At 61.2% G+C, this 18522-nt stretch overlaps 6 protein-coding genes across 6 annotated transcripts; 3 read left to right on the plus strand and 3 right to left on the minus strand.

Annotated features, from left to right (window-relative positions):
• Nucleotides 1-646: 646 nt before the first annotated feature.
• On the plus strand, nt 647-3071 carry HRG_00224 (trehalase domain-containing protein; the record flags this gene model as incomplete). Its single annotated transcript, XM_044858695.1, has 4 exons — nt 647-778; nt 844-907; nt 964-2830; nt 2918-3071. The coding sequence occupies 4 exons, from the start codon at nt 647-649 to the stop codon at nt 3069-3071; spliced, it is 2217 nt and encodes a 738-aa protein (XP_044725095.1).
• A 1523-nt stretch (nt 3072-4594) lies between these two features.
• HRG_00225 (isocitrate lyase family domain-containing protein) lies at nt 4595-6631 on the plus strand (the record flags this gene model as incomplete). Its single annotated transcript, XM_044858696.1, has 5 exons — nt 4595-4825; nt 4921-5076; nt 5181-5517; nt 5627-6191; nt 6274-6631. The coding sequence occupies 5 exons, from the start codon at nt 4595-4597 to the stop codon at nt 6629-6631; spliced, it is 1647 nt and encodes a 548-aa protein (XP_044725096.1).
• A 650-nt stretch (nt 6632-7281) lies between these two features.
• Nucleotides 7282-9640, minus strand: HRG_00226 (kinase; the record flags this gene model as incomplete). Its single annotated transcript, XM_044858697.1, has 5 exons — nt 7282-7574; nt 7634-8284; nt 8338-9173; nt 9228-9535; nt 9581-9640. The coding sequence occupies 5 exons, from the start codon at nt 9638-9640 to the stop codon at nt 7282-7284; spliced, it is 2148 nt and encodes a 715-aa protein (XP_044725097.1).
• Nucleotides 9641-10892: 1252 nt separating this feature from the next.
• HRG_00227 (uncharacterized protein) lies at nt 10893-11658 on the minus strand (the record flags this gene model as incomplete). The annotated part of the gene is made up of 4 exons (XM_044858698.1): nt 10893-10971; nt 11033-11192; nt 11256-11568; nt 11626-11658. The coding sequence occupies 4 exons, from the start codon at nt 11656-11658 to the stop codon at nt 10893-10895; spliced, it is 585 nt and encodes a 194-aa protein (XP_044725098.1).
• Nucleotides 11659-12306: 648 nt separating this feature from the next.
• On the plus strand, nt 12307-14718 carry HRG_00228 (DNA polymerase alpha/epsilon subunit B domain-containing protein; the record flags this gene model as incomplete). The annotated part of the gene is made up of 5 exons (XM_044858699.1): nt 12307-12698; nt 12765-12992; nt 13053-14094; nt 14137-14257; nt 14321-14718. The coding sequence occupies 5 exons, from the start codon at nt 12307-12309 to the stop codon at nt 14716-14718; spliced, it is 2181 nt and encodes a 726-aa protein (XP_044725099.1).
• A 409-nt stretch (nt 14719-15127) lies between these two features.
• HRG_00229 (fusaric acid resistance protein-like domain-containing protein) lies at nt 15128-18469 on the minus strand (the record flags this gene model as incomplete). The annotated part of the gene is made up of 3 exons (XM_044858700.1): nt 15128-15699; nt 15765-18321; nt 18401-18469. The coding sequence occupies 3 exons, from the start codon at nt 18467-18469 to the stop codon at nt 15128-15130; spliced, it is 3198 nt and encodes a 1065-aa protein (XP_044725100.1).
• Between the last annotated feature and the right edge of the window lie 53 nt (nt 18470-18522).

The following is an 18522-nucleotide window of genomic DNA, read 5'->3' on the forward strand; positions in this document are numbered from 1 at the left end:
TGCAAGGCAGGCGAATGCACATTGAGGGAGGATTGGTCGACGAGGTGGACGGGTTGACGGAGGACGACGCCGATTCTCCAATATGCGGTGCTATGGCCGCTGGTACCTCGTCTCTCAGCCTTATTAGATGTACCGTTCCTGTCACCTGTCTGTGCCACTCTACTTTGTACATACAGATAAGATATGGTCCGCTGGTACGTGTGTGCCATCAGCTGCATGGCGTAAAGCGCGGTGGGGTTCAGGGTCCGAAACATCGTCACCGCCTCTCTCCTCTGTCTGTGCCTTCAGGTTATTCCGGGCCTCGCGTTCCCTTGATCCTCTCGCCTGGCCTTGGCGAGCGACAGTCGAGCCTCGCCACCCACCATCCTCCCTCGTGCAATTGACTCCCCTAACCCACCTCGTCCTGCTAGGCACTGCTAGGCAGCAGACTTTGTTGAACGTGACGATATCGATTTTTCCCCTTAATTCTCGCATCCCGCTCGTCGCCCTTCGCTCGACGCGCGAGTCACGCCGTCAATCCACTTTGTCCCCGTTTCTCCTGCACCCATCCACGCCATAGAAATCTCTTTGGCCTCGAATCGTCGCCCATCTCCTGCTTCTGCACCCCGGCTCGCCGAGTACGCACAAGCACGCGCACAAGGCCATGATGGCTTCGACAGTCAACCATCGCTCCAGCGGGTCCGAAGACTATGGCGTCTACGACGATGCCAAAACATACTACGCCTCCGACGAGCGCCATACTCGCCGCTTTGGTCTTCGCACCCGGACATACTCGCAAGTAGGCGCCCTTCAGCTCTCTTGCTGCACCCGCCTTCCCCTTGCTCACCTGGCCCGCGGCGGCAGAACAACCTGCACAAGCAGTTCGAGAGAATTGAGTCTCATGGGCCCTTCCGGCGAGGAAGCCACGGTATGCTCCGCTACTATCCCAGCAACAGGCAGCCGTGCTGAATGACATAACCCCAGACGAGACGACCATCCTGCACGGCCGGAGATTCCTCATCCAAGTCGATGCCACCCTCGAGAGTCTCCGAGCTCAGGAAGATACCGATGACAACATGCAAATCACAATCGAGGACAACGGCCCCAAGGTCCTCGCTCTGCGCACCGCCGCCTCGGCCGGCCACAACCGCTTCGACGTCCGAGGCACCTACATGCTCTCCAACCTCCTCCAGGAGTTGACCCTGGCCAAAGAGTACGGGCGCAAGCAGATCATCTTGGACGAGGGCCGCTTAAACGAGAACCCCGTCGACCGTCTCTCCCGACTCATCCGTGACCACTTCTGGGAGGGCTTGACCCGACGCATCGACGAGTCCACCATTGAGATTGCCGCCCGCGACCCCAAGGACTGGACCGACGATCCCAGACCCCGCATCTACGTCCCCGTCGGTGCTCCGGAGCAGTACGAATACTACAAAAGGGTCGCCGAGGCGAGGCCCGACATTCGTCTTGATGTTCAGCTTCTGCCGGGTACCATCACCCCCGAGCTGATACGGGACATGAACGACAAGCCGGGCTTGCTGGCCGTGGCCGTCGAAGAGGAGCGGGATGCCGACGGATCCACGTCGCTCAGGGGCTTGCCATTTGTCGTCCCGGGCGGCCGGTTCAACGAGCTGTACGGCTGGGACAGCTACATGGAGTCCCTGGGACTCTTGGTCAACGACAGGGTCGACCTGGCCAAGTCCATGGTACTCAATTTCTGCTTCTGCATCGAGCACTATGGTAAGATCCTCAACGCCACCCGGTCCTACTATCTCGGCCGCTCGCAGCCACCCTTCCTGACCGACATGGCTCTCCGGGTGTACGAAAAGATCAAGCACGAGCCGGATGCCAAGGACTTTCTCAGGCGGTCGATTCTCGCCGCCATCAAGGAGTACCACAGCGTCTGGATGAGCGAGCCTAGGCTGGACCCGATTACCGGCATGTCCAGGTATCGCCCCGAAGGCTTGGGGGTGCCGCCGGAGACGGAGGCCGGACACTTTGTGCACATTCTTGAGCCATACATCAAGAAGCACAACATGGAGTTTGAGGAATTTGTGCGGGCCTACAACCACGGAGAGGTCAAGGAGCCGCAGCTGGACGAGTACTTTATGCACGACCGGGCGGTTCGGGAGTCGGGCCACGACACGACGTATCGGTTCGAGGGTGTCTGTGCCAACCTCGCCACCATCGACCTGAACTCGCTGCTGTTCAAATACGAGACCGACATTGCTCGCACAATCCGGGCCGTGTTCAACGACAAGCTCGTCATTCCCGCCGAGTTTTGCTCCGGGACTCCGTACCGGCCGGGCGAGATGCTCTCCTCGGCAGCTTGGGACCGGCGGGCCAAGCGGCGGAAGCTGACGGTCGACAAGCTCATGTGGAGCGAGGCCGAGGGCATGTTCTTCGACTACGATACGGTCAAGCAGGAACGCTGCTCGTACGAGAGTTCGACGACGTTCTGGGCACTGTGGGCCGGCATCGCCACACCCAAGCAGGCGGCCGAGATGGTCAAGAAGGGGCTGCCCAAGTTTGAGGCATTTGGCGGGCTCCTGGCTGGAACGGAGAAGTCGCGGGGCGAGATTGGCCTGGAACGGCCGAACCGGCAGTGGGATTTCCCCTATGGCTGGGCGCCCCAGCAGATGCTCGCGTGGACAGGACTGCTACGCTACAGCTTCACCGAGGAGGCGGAGCGGCTGGCGTACAAGTGGCTGTTTATGATTACAAAGGCGTTTGTCGACTTCAACGGCGTCGTGGTGGAAAAGTATGACGTGACGCGTCCAGTCGACCCTCACCGAGTCGATGCCGAGTACGGGAACCAGGGCCTGGACTTTAAAGGCGTGGCCAAGGAAGGGTGAGTGATGCAAGCCCGGCGAGGACATCAGAATGTCGACGTGAGCGAGATCTCGGACGCATCCGCTGACATTGGACGGGTGTATAGGTTCGGCTGGGTCAACTCGAGCTACGTATATGGGCTGGAAATCGTCAACGCGCACATGCGGCGAGCCCTGGGGACGCTGACGCCGTACCCGACGTTTGTCAACGCGATTGAGCAGATTAACCAGAAGTCGCTGGCGGAGCTGTCGCTGGGTTGAGCTGGGCGCAGCTGGGCAGGGGCAGACGGAGGAGGGAATAGAGGGCATGGGCAAGGGCCGAGACAAGAATGGACAGGACGAGAGGGCACTACGGCGTTGGGGCTTGAAACGACCGGCTCAGGTCTTTAGAGGGCTTGTGCGGATTCGGGACGAGAAGGAAGGTCATGGTTCACGGCATCTCATGGATATTGCTAGACGGGTCATCAACATTGGCATCTTGGCGGGTTGGCCGGGGACTCTTTGCTCTTTACCACTTGCCATGTCAAGTCACGGACTGGCCTGTCATGTCCGCGAGGGAAGGGGGATGCAAAGAAGCCATAGAGAGATGATGTCGGAAATCGAAATGGAACACGGGCATCTGGTGACGTTGGCTCCACGTGTCGTGTCGGTGAGGGAGTCTGGGTTGGATGTCTGGGTTGGATATCGCCTCACGATGCACTCAGCTGAAGTGTGAGGCTGCTGGGTCGCGTGACCGTCGGCTCTGGCATTTTCACATGCCAAAGGGGAGGGAGGCTCCGGGGCAGCGGAGCCCGGCCGTGCGTTTCCTGCCAAGGTCGGCAAGTAAGTGACGGTACTGTACTTAGTGCATGCTAATACTCGGTACACTCGGCTGGAGGGATGAGCCTCTTTCTGTCGTCAAGGCTCGTCGAATCCATGTTGACCCCATACGGCGGAGCAGTAAAGGTGAAGAATCCGGTGCCAAACAGATGTGCGAGGCAGCTACTCGTTTGGCCATACGTCTCGGTACTTCCGAGGCCCCTCAGCTTGGTTCCGGTACAGGAGCAGCGGCGCCTCGGCCCCTCCAGCTGGGCGGCCGCCTTGCCGCTACCAAGGACTATTTCGTAGTGTGTACATACACATGTGCAAGTTCCCCAGACGGTCCGCCATCTCCATCCCGCCGGGCAGGCGTGGGAGGAGGAGGAGCAAAGGAGGAGAGATGGCCTCGAGCCAGCATGAAACCAGTTCCTCTCCGCAACGACTCGGCTACCCGTTGCACGCACTCGACCGGTTGCAGGCTTTGCTCTCGGGTACTCCACGAGGGGATGGGAGAAGCTCGTTTCCTACCTGGGGCTAGACGGTTGGCACATGCATGCACCCCGGGATCGTCCGGGAGAGGGCGCGGCAACCCGGCCGATTCCCGACCGAGGTGTAAGTCGAGCGAGCTGCCATGCCCAAGGTTTGCTCCGTTGATTCGTGACAATTTCTCTCCCTTTCTCTCTCTCTCTCTTCCCCCTCTCCCCCTCCCCCTCCACCTGTCTCCCTCTTCCGCACTTTTCTTCTTCTTCTTCTTTTCCTCCCTTTCGCCCTTGCCGCCCGTCCAACCCCTCCCGCCCCGGCCCCCACTCTCGGCTCTCCCTTCGCCAGCCGCCCGCCCACCCAGGCTCGTGCCGCGGCTCACCAGCAATCGACTCCCAACTCGTTTCAAGCAGAGTCTCTCTCTCGCGCTCTCTCTAACCACAGGCCGGCCCTCGGTCAATCCACCGGCGAGAGCGTAATAAACCGGACCCTCATCCTCTCACACCATGGCGGCCAACAACATGCTCAGCGCGGCCGTCAGCCCGGAGAGCGAAGACGCCCTCTTCGCCCAGGAGGTGGACCAGGTCAAGGCCTGGTGGCGCGACTCGCGCTGGAAGCACACCAAGCGGCCCTTTACCGCCGAGCAGATTGTCTCCAAGCGCGGCAGCCTCAAGATCGAGTACGCGAGCAACGCCCAGGCCAAGAAGCTGTGGCGCATCCTCGAGCACCGCTTCCAGGTACCCTTTTCTCTTCCTCTCTGCGTTCCTCTCTGCCCCTCGCCGTGGCAGACAGAGGGCGGGGGAAGGGCGTGGCTAACGCGGCCGGGCTGCAGAGCAAGGACGCCAGCTACACGTACGGCTGCCTGGAGCCTACCATGGTGACGCAGATGGCAAAGTATCTCGACACCGTCTACGTCTCGGGCTGGCAGTCGTCGTCGACGGCGTCGGCGTCGGATGAGCCGGGGCCCGATCTGGCCGACTATCCCTATGTGCGTACAGCCCCCTTTGCTTGAGGTGTTTGATGGCGATGCCTGAGGGAGGCCTTGATGCCCATGCTCGAGGCCTGGGTGCTGATGCTCGGGAATGGGCATAGACAACCGTCCCCAACAAGGTCGGCCACCTCTTCATGGCCCAGCTCTTCCACGACCGCAAGCAGCGCCAGGAGCGCCTCTCCACGCCCCCCGGCCAACGCGGCCCGGCCACCGACTACCTGCGGCCCATCATCGCCGACGCCGACACGGGCCACGGCGGGCTCACGGCCGTCATGAAGCTCACCAAGCTCTTTGTCGAAAAGGGCGCCGCCGGCATCCACATCGAGGACCAGGCCCCCGGCACCAAGAAGTGCGGCCACATGGCCGGCAAGGTCCTGGTGCCCATTAGCGAGCACATCAGCCGCCTCGTTGCCATCCGCGCCCAGGCCGACATCATGGGTGCGTTGACGTTCCGTCCACGCCCCTTCCCCCTCGTTTGCATCCTCTGTCCCATTCCAGCATCCGGCGGAGCATGGCGCTGACCTGGCCGCGCGTGCTTGAAACACAGGCTCCGACCTCGTCGCCGTCGCCCGCACCGACGCCGAGGCCGCCACCCTCATCACCACCACCATCGACCCGCGCGACCACGCCTTCATCCTCGGCTGCACCAACCGCGACCTCGCCCACCGCCCCGCCCTCAACGACCTCATGACGGCCGCCGAGCAGGCCGGCAAGACGGGCGCCGACCTGGAGCGCGTCGAGGACGACTGGCTCGCCGCCGCCCGCCTCATGCGCTTCGACGACGCCGTCGCCGCCGCCATCGACGCCGGCGCCTACCGCGACAAGGACCGCCTCAAGGCCGCCTACCGCCAAAAGGCCGCCCGCAAGAGCAACGCCGAGGCCCGCGCCATTGCCAGGGAGGTGCTCGGCGGCCACGACGTCTACTTTGACTGGGACGCCCCGCGCACCCGCGAGGGCTTCTATCGCCTCAAGGGGGGCTGTGACTGTGCCATCAACAGGGCCATTGCCTACGGCCCCTACTGCGACGCCGTCTGGATGGAGAGCAAGCTGCCCGACCACAGGCAGGCCAAGGAGTTTGCCGACGGCGTCCACGCCGCTCTTCCCCACCAAAAGTACGTCCACCGTCCTCCCTCCCTACCGCCCGCCGCCTTCGGCCGTCCCTGACACGCCGAGCGTGCTGACACCCTTGCACAGGCTCGCCTACAACCTCTCTCCCTCCTTCAACTGGAAGACGGCCATGCCGCGCGACGAGCAGGAGACGTACATCCGCCGCCTCGCCGCCCTCGGCTACTGCTGGCAGTTCATCACCCTCGCCGGCCTGCACACCACGGCCCTCATCAGCGACCGCTTCGCCCGCGCCTACAGCCAGCAGGGCATGCGCGCCTACGGCGAGCTCGTCCAGGAGCCCGAGATGGAGCTCGGCGTCGACGTCGTCAAGCACCAGAAGTGGAGCGGCGCCAACTACGTCGACGAGCTCCAGAAGATGATTACAGGCGGCGTCAGCTCCACCGCCGCCATGGGCAAGGGCGTCACCGAGGATCAGTTCCACTAGCCTAGCAATCCCCAGTACGTCATGCAGACGAGTGCTTCCTGGCCCCGGCTCGCGCTCGGACAGGGCGGGGACAAGGGACGGGCAAAGTTTGGATACATGTCACCGCTTCCCGCTATCAAGTCCCATCATGTCTGCTCTTGCACGAAAATGATCAAGTCTTGGCTGTTACCCTCTCACCCTCGCTCCGTTCTCCGACGTCAAGTTTCAAGTTGCTTGTCCTCGAGGCTTCTTCCATGTTCAACCCCATTCTGCTGTCTGTCTCCTCGCTACACGCTGCAGTGACTGGCGCCGCCGCCCCTTCTATTAGATGACAACCCTGGCGCCCTTCCTCAGATGTTGCATCGCGCTTCCAAATGCACCGCTCAATCAAAGCCAACCAACTCCCTCGAGCCAAGTAGCAATCTATGCCACGCATTGTAGGGCCTCGCATGTCTGGTCATCGTGACATCATCATCGGCGACCTAGCCGCCACTGCCACAGGTGGCCAGGTCCCAGCATTTCCTCCGCCCACCCTCATCTGATGCTTGGAGTGGTTTTAATCCGCTCTTGGTTGTGTCTCGTCAACGCCGACGAGGGCGTGGCCGCCTGGACACAACGATAAGGATGCCATCACCCCGACAAGCCGGGCACAGCTCGCTCGTTTGCCGTTCTCAGTCCGCTTCCGCAAGCTGCATGATTAACTTGGCCGCCATATCGAGGAATGGAAACGGGCTTGTCACTTCCTTTTCTTCGAGGAGCATGCCGTCAGGCGTCTCATACCCGGAGCACTTGAAATCCACCAGGTAGACCCCTTGCTCCATTTCGTAGATCTGGATGTCGAGATGTAGTGCGACAAAGGCCTTTTTGACCGGATCCTTGGGTGAAAAGACGTGATAGCTTTCCGGTGTGCCGGAAAAGCCGCCCTGCGTGGGCTGCGGCGTGCTTTTTGTCTTGCGCTTGATGGCTAAGGAAAACAACAGTCAGCGCATGTTCAAAGACCGGGAGGGGAAGGGAGATACATACTGGCAGATTCCCACCGGACCTTGATGTGCCAGGGGTCGGCGGGTAATCTGTACCTCTTGGCCGGATCCAGGTCAGCATTCGCATCGTGCTGCGGAGGAGCTCCGTCGTAGTCGTCGGCGAAGCTGCCATCGCCGCTGGGCGCCTCGCTTCCCTTGCGGTGGATCCGGACGTAGTCTTCATCCGGTATGTAGGTGGCCCCCAACTTGTAAAGCGCCTTGTGGATGCAGAGCAGCGCCTCCCAGGGCGCGTTTCGGGACCGTATGCCAAACTGCCAACGCACAGGCCTGGGCTTCTTGGGTGGGTTCATTGGCGTCATGCCCTGAGGGCGTTTTGCGGCCTCGTCGATTCGTAACTGGGAACGTGTGTGCGGCTTGAGGCGGCGTGCTGCCTCCTCCTTTTCCGCGTCGGTCCTGGACGACGATGGCTCCTCGTGGGGGGCGGATGTCGACGCTTCGTCATGCTCCCCACCAGCCTTCTTCCGTTCCATAAAGTCCTTGTGGTAGGCAGGGAGACTGCTGGGCAAGATGCCGACTTTGCTCACATATGGGCGGGACGAGATGCCGCTCTGCGACAGGCCCGATCGAGCAGACGACATGCTCATCATGGGGCTCGAAGCCTCCTCCGATTCCGGATTTAAACCGTCGGGGTTTTCTGAGCCAAGGGTGAGCATTCGCACATGATGGTTGTGGGGTGTTGGGACTCACGATTGACTTGCATCAACTTGTTCTCTCTGACAATCATGTACGCGTCCTTGATGGCCGACGGTTCCTCTGACTGCAGCGCCTCTTCGACGTCATTCTTCCCGTATCCCATAGTCTTGCTAATCTTTTCCGTCACCTCGTTGTGCAGCTTCTCTTGCACCTGCGTGGATGCATTGGGAGCAATGTCGCACGTCTCAATCGCCTTGTTGGGGTCAACGCCGGTGTTGAGGAACTCTTCGACGGGGGGCTGGAGGTAGGCGGGCAGGTCAGTCACGAACCACGAATCCTGCCTGATCTCCTCAATGGTGGCCCGCTGCACGGGGTTCACCACCAGCATCTTCTTGATGAGGTTGGCGGCACCGGCCGGCATCCAGGGAGGGATGCTGTAGGTTCCCCTCGCGATTTTAGCAAAGAGGCTAGGGATGTGTTCGTCGTCAAAGGGCAGTCTTCCGACGAGGAGCACGTAGAGAATGACGCCGCAGCTCCAGACATCGACCTCGGGGCCGGCGTAGAGCTTGCCGCCAATGACCTCGGGGGCGGCGTAGTTGGGGCTCCCGCAGCTTGTCTTGAGGAAGTTGCCGTCGGTCATGATGTTGCTCAGACCGAAATCGGCAATCTTGACGTTGAGATGCTCGTCGAGGAGCAGATTCTCGGGCTTGAGGTCGCGATGGACGATTTTGTGTCGGTGGCAGTACTCGACAGCACAGAGCATCTGTTGGAAGAAGCGACGGGCCTCGGACTCGCTCATGCGTCCGTGCTGGACGATGTGGTCGAATAGCTCGCCGCCGGCGTACTCGAGGACCATGATGATTTCGGTGTGGGTCTTGATGACGGTGTACCTGGAGCATGCCACGGTCAGAATGGAGCGCACGACGAGCAGGGAGCCGACGTACAGCTTGATGATGTGCGGGTGGCGCAGCAGCTGGAGATACTCAATCTCTCGCTCGACACGGCCTGCCATGTCGCGACTGATGAGTTTCTTCCTGGCAATGATCTTGAGGGCCACCTGCTGGCCGGTGCCGTGGTGGATGGCCAGCTTGACCTTGCCAAAGGAGCCCTCGCCGAGGGTGCGGACGATCTTGTAGGCGCCGATGCGCTGCTCGGCCTTGGACCTGTCGCGCAGGGGGGGGTCCATGGCGCTGGCTCGGGAGCTGGGCTTGGACGACGAAGGCGATGGTGCGGCGGCGGCGTCGCGAGCATGCTGGCGGGAAGCCACTTGTCGCTGCTGCTGCTGCTGGCGGCGAACGTGGGACGAGGACAGGGAGATGGTGAGCTCCTCGTCCTCGAAGCCTCCGCGAGGAGCCATGGTGTGGTGAGTGGGTATCAGGGTCGGCTGTCAATGGCCGTCTTTGGCTGCCATGGGTTGCTTGATCGGGGCAAGGGATGAAGTCGGTGGTTGGAGTGGAGGGGTTGTTGCTGCGCGCAATGGGAGCCCGACTCTTTTTTTTGCTTGGGCCCCGCCGCCGCGACCTGTACTTGGCCGCCCAATGTACAGTACTTGGGCATGTCCAGAGACCATCACCTTGGTGCGCGCAGCCACCTGACGTCACGTACCGCACCCAATCGAGGTACATGGATGACGCACCTCGCTATATAGGGGCACCACCCCACCCCGAGCCATCGCTGTAAAATGCACTGGCCGGTTCGGACGCCAGCTGGAGATCCCCAACGGCACCCGGAACCTGCTAGAGTCCGGCGTCGCTATGAGCGACTTTCTACGGGGTGAGAGCCGATGCCTCGAGGTTGGACGTCCCACCTTTCTCAACCTCATGCACCATCCTGCAAACACCCGTGCAAACCTGCAACCTGGACTTGAAACTCGCTGTACAGTACGACTGCCCATCAAGGTGCAACGGGCGGTGAGCGCCCCTATCCACTGTACTGCTCTCCGAGGCGCAGAGCCCGAGAGCGGAGGCTGTCTGCCTCTCCGCTTCGCCGTCTGACATTCTTGCGCGCACGTGCACCGAATGCCTTTTCATGAGTGTATGCTTGACGCATGTACATATATCAGATTCGGCAATGCTCTTTACCTGTCCCACGAGTATGCCGCCGCCAAGTCGGCCAATTCCCGCGGCGCTACCGAGCTTTGCGCCGGAAAACGCGCCTGATTTCATCATCTTTCTCTCCCTCCCGTTTGTGAGATGTGATTCCCCCGTCATGCGAGGTCGTCTTACGTACTGATCCCAACTGTTTGGGTGTGGAGGGCCGCTCTGGCCCCATGGATGAGGTCAAGCTGCCTCGCCGTCCCTCACGTGAAAGACTACCAGCTGCCAATCCTGGACCATCGTCATGCCCGGGGTCTAGACTCTGATCATCTCCGAGTCCAGCTGCGTATCCTGGACCGGCCAGCCTCTCAACCTGGCTGACACTGTGCCCCAGCACGAGATTCTCGGCCGCCGGCGACGCCCGCCTTATCGCCTGGCACGCAGCAGCTCGGCGCCTGTCCGTCATCTTCGACAACGCCGTTGACAGCGGTCGTGCAACATAGATTCGAGTGAATTGTCCCATCACCCAGTTCATAATAGCAAGCCCCCCCGCTCATCGGGAAACGTGGCGCATCACGACGCCCGTTCCTTGGCCTCTTCTTTCCTGAGCCTGTCCACCAGCTTCTCCCTCAGAAACGGGCTCAAGCCAAGGCTGTCAATGCAATCAGTCAGTGGCTCTCGATGTTCCTCTCTTTCTCCCAAATTTCACTCACATTCCCTCGTTGGTCACGAGTCTGTATGTTCCACTGCCCTGCACTCTTCCCACCACCTGTCCCCCATGATCTACCTCGACGCTGCCCAGGATGTCCTCGGGCCAGGCTATTCTGCCAAAGTCCGGAGGGTTTCGGCGGTCGCTCAGATGCACCCAGCCCCCTACGCCCCCCCCTCCGGCACCACCCTGCGCGCTGGCTCCTCCAGCGCCGGTCCCGCCCGCGCCGCCGCCGCCGCCCTGCTTGCGAGATGCACGTCTGTCTAGGCGCTGTTGCGGGAAGAAGGAGCCCCCGGAGCCCAAGGAGAAGCCGCCGGGGCTGGCCAAGGCTCGGGCCTGGCTGACGACGTCTTCGTCCTCGTGTCCGTACTCGGTGATGACCTCGTTAAGAATGTCCAGGAAACGCGGGTTCTCGCGGAAGGATTGGGGACTTGGCGGGATTTTCGTGCATGTACCAACGGCTAGTCTTTGCGAGGGCGGCTTCGTATCGAGGTAGGTGAGGATGTAAGACGCGGGTGACGAAGGGTTGTCGAAGACCTTCTTCGGAGGCAGTCAGCAAGCAGCCTCAATGCCAGAACGGGTGGGATCGTCACGAACGATGTGAGGATTATTCGCAAGCGTCGTCAGCATTCGCCGTGCTATCCTCGTGCTCGGAGGAGCTAATCGAAAGGTGGCTGCCAGCATTTCTGCAGTGATTAGAGCCTATCGGAGTGATCTTCTAGACGCGAAGCTGGGTTTGGAGCCAAGGAAGGCCTTTTTCTCTGGTTTGGGTCCGGTCCGTCCAACCTACCGGGTAGGTAAGGGACCTAGGTAGGTACCTAGGTACCTAAAATGAAGTCACCGACAGGAGCTCTGGGTACGTACTGTCGTTTCTCCACAGCCACTGGTCTGGGTTATGCAACTAAACGAGGTCAATTAGACGCGTCGACGCGCTTCCGCCGACGACGCGACGAGGCGGGAGACCAATCCCCTCGGCCGGCGGTGATGAAAAAAGAGAAACTCATCATAAACAGGAAGTTATTGCAGCCCTCACTACAAGCGATTTTACCCCTTGAATCTGCACTGCCGGCATTGACGCTCGGATGAGAGCCGTTAGGACCCGCGGCGGGAGGAGCAGAATCTTTCGACATCCATCCTGCGGCAACTGAGGTCATCGTCGGATTTGGCCCCGCGCTCTCTGCTGGCTTGACCGGCCCTTGCTGCCGTGGTAGCTAGCTAGTACTTGACAAGCAAAAGTTAAAACTAGCAAGGCATCCTGCAACGCTCACGACCGCGGCCATGGACAAGACTCCCGCCCCCCTCTTCCGCAAGCAGAATGCGATACCTTCATCCGCGCTGCCCTCGTCGTCCCCAGCATTCGGCACGCCCGTCCACCCGCTCAAGCCCTTCAACGTCGCCGTCACCAAGGCTGCGATCCTCCCCATCATCCTGCCTCCCGCTACTCTCCGCCCGCTCGCATTCCGCACCTTTACCAAGAAACACTCCTTGACCCTGACGTCGTCGGCGCTGCAGGAACTCGCCTCCTTCATCGGCCGGCACTGCGGTTCAGGATGGCGTGAGGAGGGCCTGGCTGAGAGGGTGCTCGAGGAAGCAGCTAGGAGCTGGAAGAATAGGAACGGCGGCGTCATTGTCGATGGCTCCAGCAAACAGCTACACGATATCCTCAAGACGTTGGAGGGGAACATGAGTGGCGGCAAGATTGTTGGACCGGGCAAGAGTCTTCCGCGAGGAGACAGCATTTTGGACGCGCGCGATGGTGATGAGGTCAACACACGGTTGGGCTTGAGACCAACGACGCTTACGAGGGAGGACAGCAATGCCAGCTTCGGGATATCCGGCCTCGGCGTCCAAGAGGAGGCGGACGACGATGAAGAAGCCAATGATGCCCGGACGTGGCTCAAGATCATCGACGCCTACGAGCAACCGAGGCTCGTCTTCAACGTCGGCAAGAAGCACTTTGAGAGGTACAAACGCCACGCCTCTTTCGCTCTCCACCAAGACAGTCACTGACATTGAGTCCAAAGAGAGACGGCACAGCCATCACTATTCCCTCCCGCATCCCACAAGACGGCCGTCTTCCGCAACCGCTATAACGTCATTCACCAACGCCTCCTCCGCAACGAAGCCTTCCAAACCTCGACCGTCTCCTCGTCCCGCCAACGCTCCCTCCAACGCTCGCTCTCGAACCAGCAATCGCTCAAGATCACCCCGATCGCAAACATGCTCGGCCGCCACGGGAGCAGCCACATGCTTCTCGGCCAGCTTGTAGTCCTGCCGACAGGAGACCTCGCCATCGGCGACTTGACTGGGGCCATTGCCCTCGACCTCAGCCAGGCGGTTGCCATTCCCGAGGATTCGGCGTGGTTCTGCCCCGGCATGGTGGTCCTGGTGGACGGCGTGTACGAGGAAGAGGAGGAGTCGCTGGGCAAAGGGCTCAGCGGCAGCAGCGGTGTTGGAGGGACGCTGGGGGGCCGCTTCCAGGGCTTCTTCATCGGCCAGCCGCCGTGCGAGAAGCGGAGGGCGACGCTGGGCATCAGCAGCCCCGACGGCGGGCAGGACCACACCATTGGCGGGGGCTTCGGCTGGATCGACTTTCTCGGCGTCGGCAGTGAGCGGGCCGTCGGGGCCAAGATGCGCAGGCTGGAGCGCCGCCTGCTGCCGCCGCCGCCGTCGCAGGACGCGCCGGCAGGCCGCAACCGCGTCGTCATCCTGGGCGAGCTCAACTTGGACCAGCCGCGGGCTTTGCAGGCCTTTCGCAAGATCCTGTCCCTATACGCCGCCGAGCCCGAAGGCAGCTGCCCCGTCAGCTTCGTGCTGATGGGCAACTTCACCCAGCACGCCGTCATGGCCCGTGGCGGCAGCGGCGGCAGCATTGAGTACAAGGAATATTTCGACGCCCTGGCCTCGGCCCTCTCTGACTTCCCCACCCTCCTCCAGGCGTCTACGTTTGTCTTTGTGCCCGGCGACAACGACGGCTGGGTCTCGGCCTTTACGGCCGGCGCCTCGGTGCCTCTGCCCCGCAAGTCCGTCCCGGAAATGTTCACGTCGCGCATCCGCCGCGCCTTTGCAAACGCCAATGCTGAGGCCGGCAGGCATCACGGCGTGCAGGGGTCGGCCGTGTGGACGACGAATCCGAGCCGCCTTAGCCTCTTTGGCCCCAACCACGAGCTCGTTCTCTTCCGCGACGACCTCTCGGCCCGTCTCCGGCGCACTTCCGTCGTACTGAACCGCAAGGCGGCAGAGAACGAGGGAGCAGAGGGGCAGAGAGAAACCGCAAGTGTCGCGGGAGAAGCCGGCGCCGCAGCCCACCCCCACCCCCCCGATCCTATGGACATTGACGCCGGCGCCGCAAACGACGACAAGCCCTCGGCATCCCCCCCCCCACCCCTTGACGAAGACGTGCGCACCGCGCAAAAGCTCGTCAAGACGCTCCTCGACCAGGGCTACCTCGCGCCCTTCCGCCAGGCCATCCGCCCCGTCCATTGGGACCACGCCTCGGCGCTGCACCTGTACCCGCTGCCCTCAGCCATGGTGCTCGCCGACACCACGGCGCCGCCCTTTTGCCTCAGCTATGAAGGCTGCCATGTCATGAACCCAGCCGCCGTCCTCGTTGCCGGCAAGAAGGGCGCCGCCAGGTGGGTTGAGTACCAGGTCGGCCGCCTGGGCAGGCTGCGCGAATGTACCTTTTAGCCTTGGGCGGGACTACTGTTTATTTGCGTGTCTGTACATGGCTGGTGGATGACCTTATGACTCGGGATGGACGGAGTATTCTGCGCCTTCTTTTATGTATTTACAACGACGGTGATTCTACAACCATGGGGCATCTTTTGGTGAAGAAGCGGCGTAAAATCGAGACTTTAAGGATTATATAGAGTTTATGAGTGGGTATAGACGCCCTCCCAGCGCAACTAAATAGGCATCGAGACCACAGATGGAGAAGATGGAGAAAGTCGAGCACAGGAATAGGGTCCCATAGTCGAGGCCACCGGACGCTCCCTCTGCATATACAAACTCCCCTGTGCCTTAAGTTTGCGGTCACAAAGCGACGGGTCCGGGCCTGCCTTGCCACAGAACACGCCGGAAGCTTTCGAGGGCCACTTCACGTGTACTCGAGAAGCAGCTCATCCTGGTTCAACACGCCAAACAGGCCCTCAATCTCATCCCTCACCTTCCTCAGCTCGTCAGCCACCTGCGCCGTCACGAGCGTGTACGCGTACAGGAGCGCATAGTCCCTCTCATCCGCCGCAACGCCCCGCCCCCCGTCGGCGTCGGCGTCGTCGTCGCTGTCGTCCGCCTCGCCCTGGCGTAGCTCCGCCCCCATGTGGTTCTTGCGAAATTGATATATCTTTCCCAGCAGCTGGTCCTTTGTGCTGTCAATCGTCGGCGTGGCGTCGGTGAGCGGGTACTCGAGCATGATGCTCGACGCGAGCACCTGGAACACGTGGCATATGCGCTGGCACAGGCGCACGCGCTCGGCCGTCGTAAACTCGAGCAGCGCCCGTTCGCCGGCCGACAGCGAGAGGCGCCGCTGGGTGATGAGGCGCATGGCGTAGAAGCCGTCGAGGATGTGCTTGGTCGAGTGCATGATGCGCCCGTAAGCTTCGTGAGGAAAGGGACCGCGGAGCTCAAACTCGGACTTGGCCGCCTCGCGAAGGGACTCGAGCTTGAAGGCTAGAACAGACAATCGGTTAGTGCGACTGCGTCCGCAAAGGAGAGCAGGGCTCGTAATGACTTACCGTAGCGTTGCAGGGCAACCTGCTCGCCCTCGCGCAGGTAGTCAAGGGTATTGTGACTCTCGACAAGAATGCCCAACGGCCCGCGCTTCCATATGAGGCCGAGCTGAAGATACAGCACCGACAGCCCCTCACGAAACTTGCGCCGCCCGGAGATAGGCCATAGCAGCCTGCAGACAATCATCCCCCACAAGATTCCCAGCGTAACGGCCACGACTCGGTGATAGGTGATGTTGAAGATGAGTGGCTTGGTGCCCCCCTCGTCGTCGTCGTCGTCCTCGACGTTCTGCGATAGGCTGTACGCGTAGAGGACAATGACATTATAGGCAAGCAGCGAGATGCGGCCCAGCGGAGCGTTTTTGATGACCAGGATGAGATAAAAGTTCCAGCACGCCATGAGCCAGCCAAACAGGGCGAGGAGGTAGGGGTTGTCGTCGCTTGCGATCCACGAGACGCAGGCGCAGATAGCCCCTATCAGTGTTCCCACGAAACGGGCTGTCGAGGTCGTGTTGGATGCGCCCGTCGTCATGCCGACGACAATCATGTACGACAGCAGTCCCCATTCGCCTCTCCACTGTTGATACATGGGCCGCGTGTCCGGTATAAAAGCGAACATGGCCCATAACACGGCTCCGATGCCGACCTTGATGCCAAAGGTAATGTCTTCGCGCGCGAGGAACCGCAGCATCGTCAAGAGGGACTGCGAAACGGTGCGCAGGAAAAGGCTGGATTGCGGTGCAGCGTCCCAGCTGAAGGCGTCCCTTTGCCTCACCATGGCCGCGGGGATGCCCTTTGGCAAGGCCGACTTTTTGACAGGCTTGACCGTTGTTTTCTGCAACAGAGGCTCGCGCTCAGGGTCGGGTGACATGTCCCGCCGCCAGCGAAACGGCTTCCGGTAGGTCCAGAACTTCAACCAGCTCCAATTTCGCTCGTTGGCCGCCGTCGTCTGCTTCAGGTCCTCGAGAACCTCCAAGTAAGCGTCCATCTCGTCCGCCACGGCCAACAGGGTGAATGAGAAGTGCCCGCAGGCAGCCGCAACCTCTTCAATGTCGGCCTGGATCTTCTCAGACCTGCATCTTCCAAGCTCTATGCTCCTGTATAGCTCCTGCAACGCAGCGCCTCTAGCTTGGTTGTACAGGCTGAGAGCGTCCCGCAGGCTCTCCTGGAGCTGGTCGTTGATCGTCACCTCGACCCACGAAACCTGATCAAAGGGACTTTCTCGGAGGATTTCGGAGAGGGTATAGACAAGAGACTTCATGGGGGGGCCCAGGCGCGCCATGAATAGGGCAAAGATGTCGGACGGCGCCCGGAACATGGGTGACTTGTCCAGAGTCGGGTCGGAGTGCGTCAGCGGCAATGACGCCCTCGCCTCGTCCTCGGCCTCTTGGATGACGGACAAGGGCTCTCTCGCCTCATCGATGAAGGCAGACATGGCCCGCACGAGCCTGGGCGAAAAGGGTGGAGGCGCGGGCGATGAAACAGCCGACGCTGGGTGTGGTCCTGCCGCAGGAACCTCTTTGAGAAGGGTAAACTGGGTGTCTAGGGCGCTTCGAAGGCCGCCAATGGCACGCGAAAGCGCTTCGACGGACTTGAAGAGGCGCTTGTCCAGCTGATATGTCGTCTCGCGGCCGAGGAGGTAGTACTCGAGCTTCGCCTCGCGCAGACTCTTGCTCATCTGCGCGTACGCCGAGTTGTATTGCGCGGTTGCGTGAGAGTAGGCGGGCGACTTGATCTCGTCTTCCGACCCATCCAAAAAGCCCTTTGAAATGGACGACAGCCTGTCGCTCAAGCACACCGAGGCCGTGACGATGGATTTTCGCAGGACATGCCTGGCAGAGACGCGCCAGACGAGAAAGTTGACGGCGACGGTGAATGAGATGCCGATGAGGAGCATCTTGAGAACCTGCAGAATCTTGTCGCCGGAAAAGTAGCCGTCTTGTATGGACTGCTCCTTGGTGACGACGGAGATGATGGCAATCGAGGCCAGCGTGGACGCGACGTTGACGAGGGGCTGGTTCAGCTTCTGCTTGACCCAGCCGATGAAGCCCAGACTGCCGCCGACGAAGACGACGAGAACGATGGCGTGGGCCGGGACGACAGACCCCATGCTCGTGCGCGAGGCGATGGCGGCGGCCATGGACAAGACGCACACCATCTCAGCGTAGGCGACGGCGATGATGGCAATGAAGACAGCCTCGAGCATGGAGCCGACAGTCCTTGCAGGGTGAAAGTAGACTGTCAAGGTGGCCACAATGTGCTTTCCGTCTCGATTGCCTAGGAAGTCGGACAGTGTCGGCCACAGGGTCCCGAGGCTGCCCAGCAGGTAGGCCAGGGTGCACTTGAGCACCTGATGGCCGTCTTCGGAGTTGAGCCATCGCCAGGCGGCAAGGGCATTTTCCTTAGCCCGGTCCACCGTTGTGCTTTCGGTCGTCTCGGCGGATGAGGCCGACGCTTGGCCCGAGGGGCGGCTGGGAGAACGGCCGTTGGATGCTCGCAGGGTGACCTGGCGGCGGGAGCGCTCGCCTGTGCTGGGGATGATGAAAGTGCCGTTTCGCATTTTCTGCAAGCATTTAGCGGATACTCAAATCTCGAGGGCGCAGAGCTTCGCGGAGGGATTCTGGACCGCTGGTCGGACATACACTTCTCTTGGACGGGCGGAAGGGCGGCCAGGCAGGCGAGGCACCGGGTCCGCCTCCGCTCGAGCTCATCGTGGCTTCCGTCGCTCAACAGTGCTGACTGCGTTGAGCGCGAGGCGGTAAGC

Source organism: Hirsutella rhossiliensis, assembly GCF_020360975.1.
Source record: "Hirsutella rhossiliensis strain HR02 chromosome Unknown scaffold00001, whole genome shotgun sequence".
Taxonomy (NCBI): Eukaryota; Fungi; Ascomycota; class Sordariomycetes; order Hypocreales; family Ophiocordycipitaceae; genus Hirsutella; species Hirsutella rhossiliensis.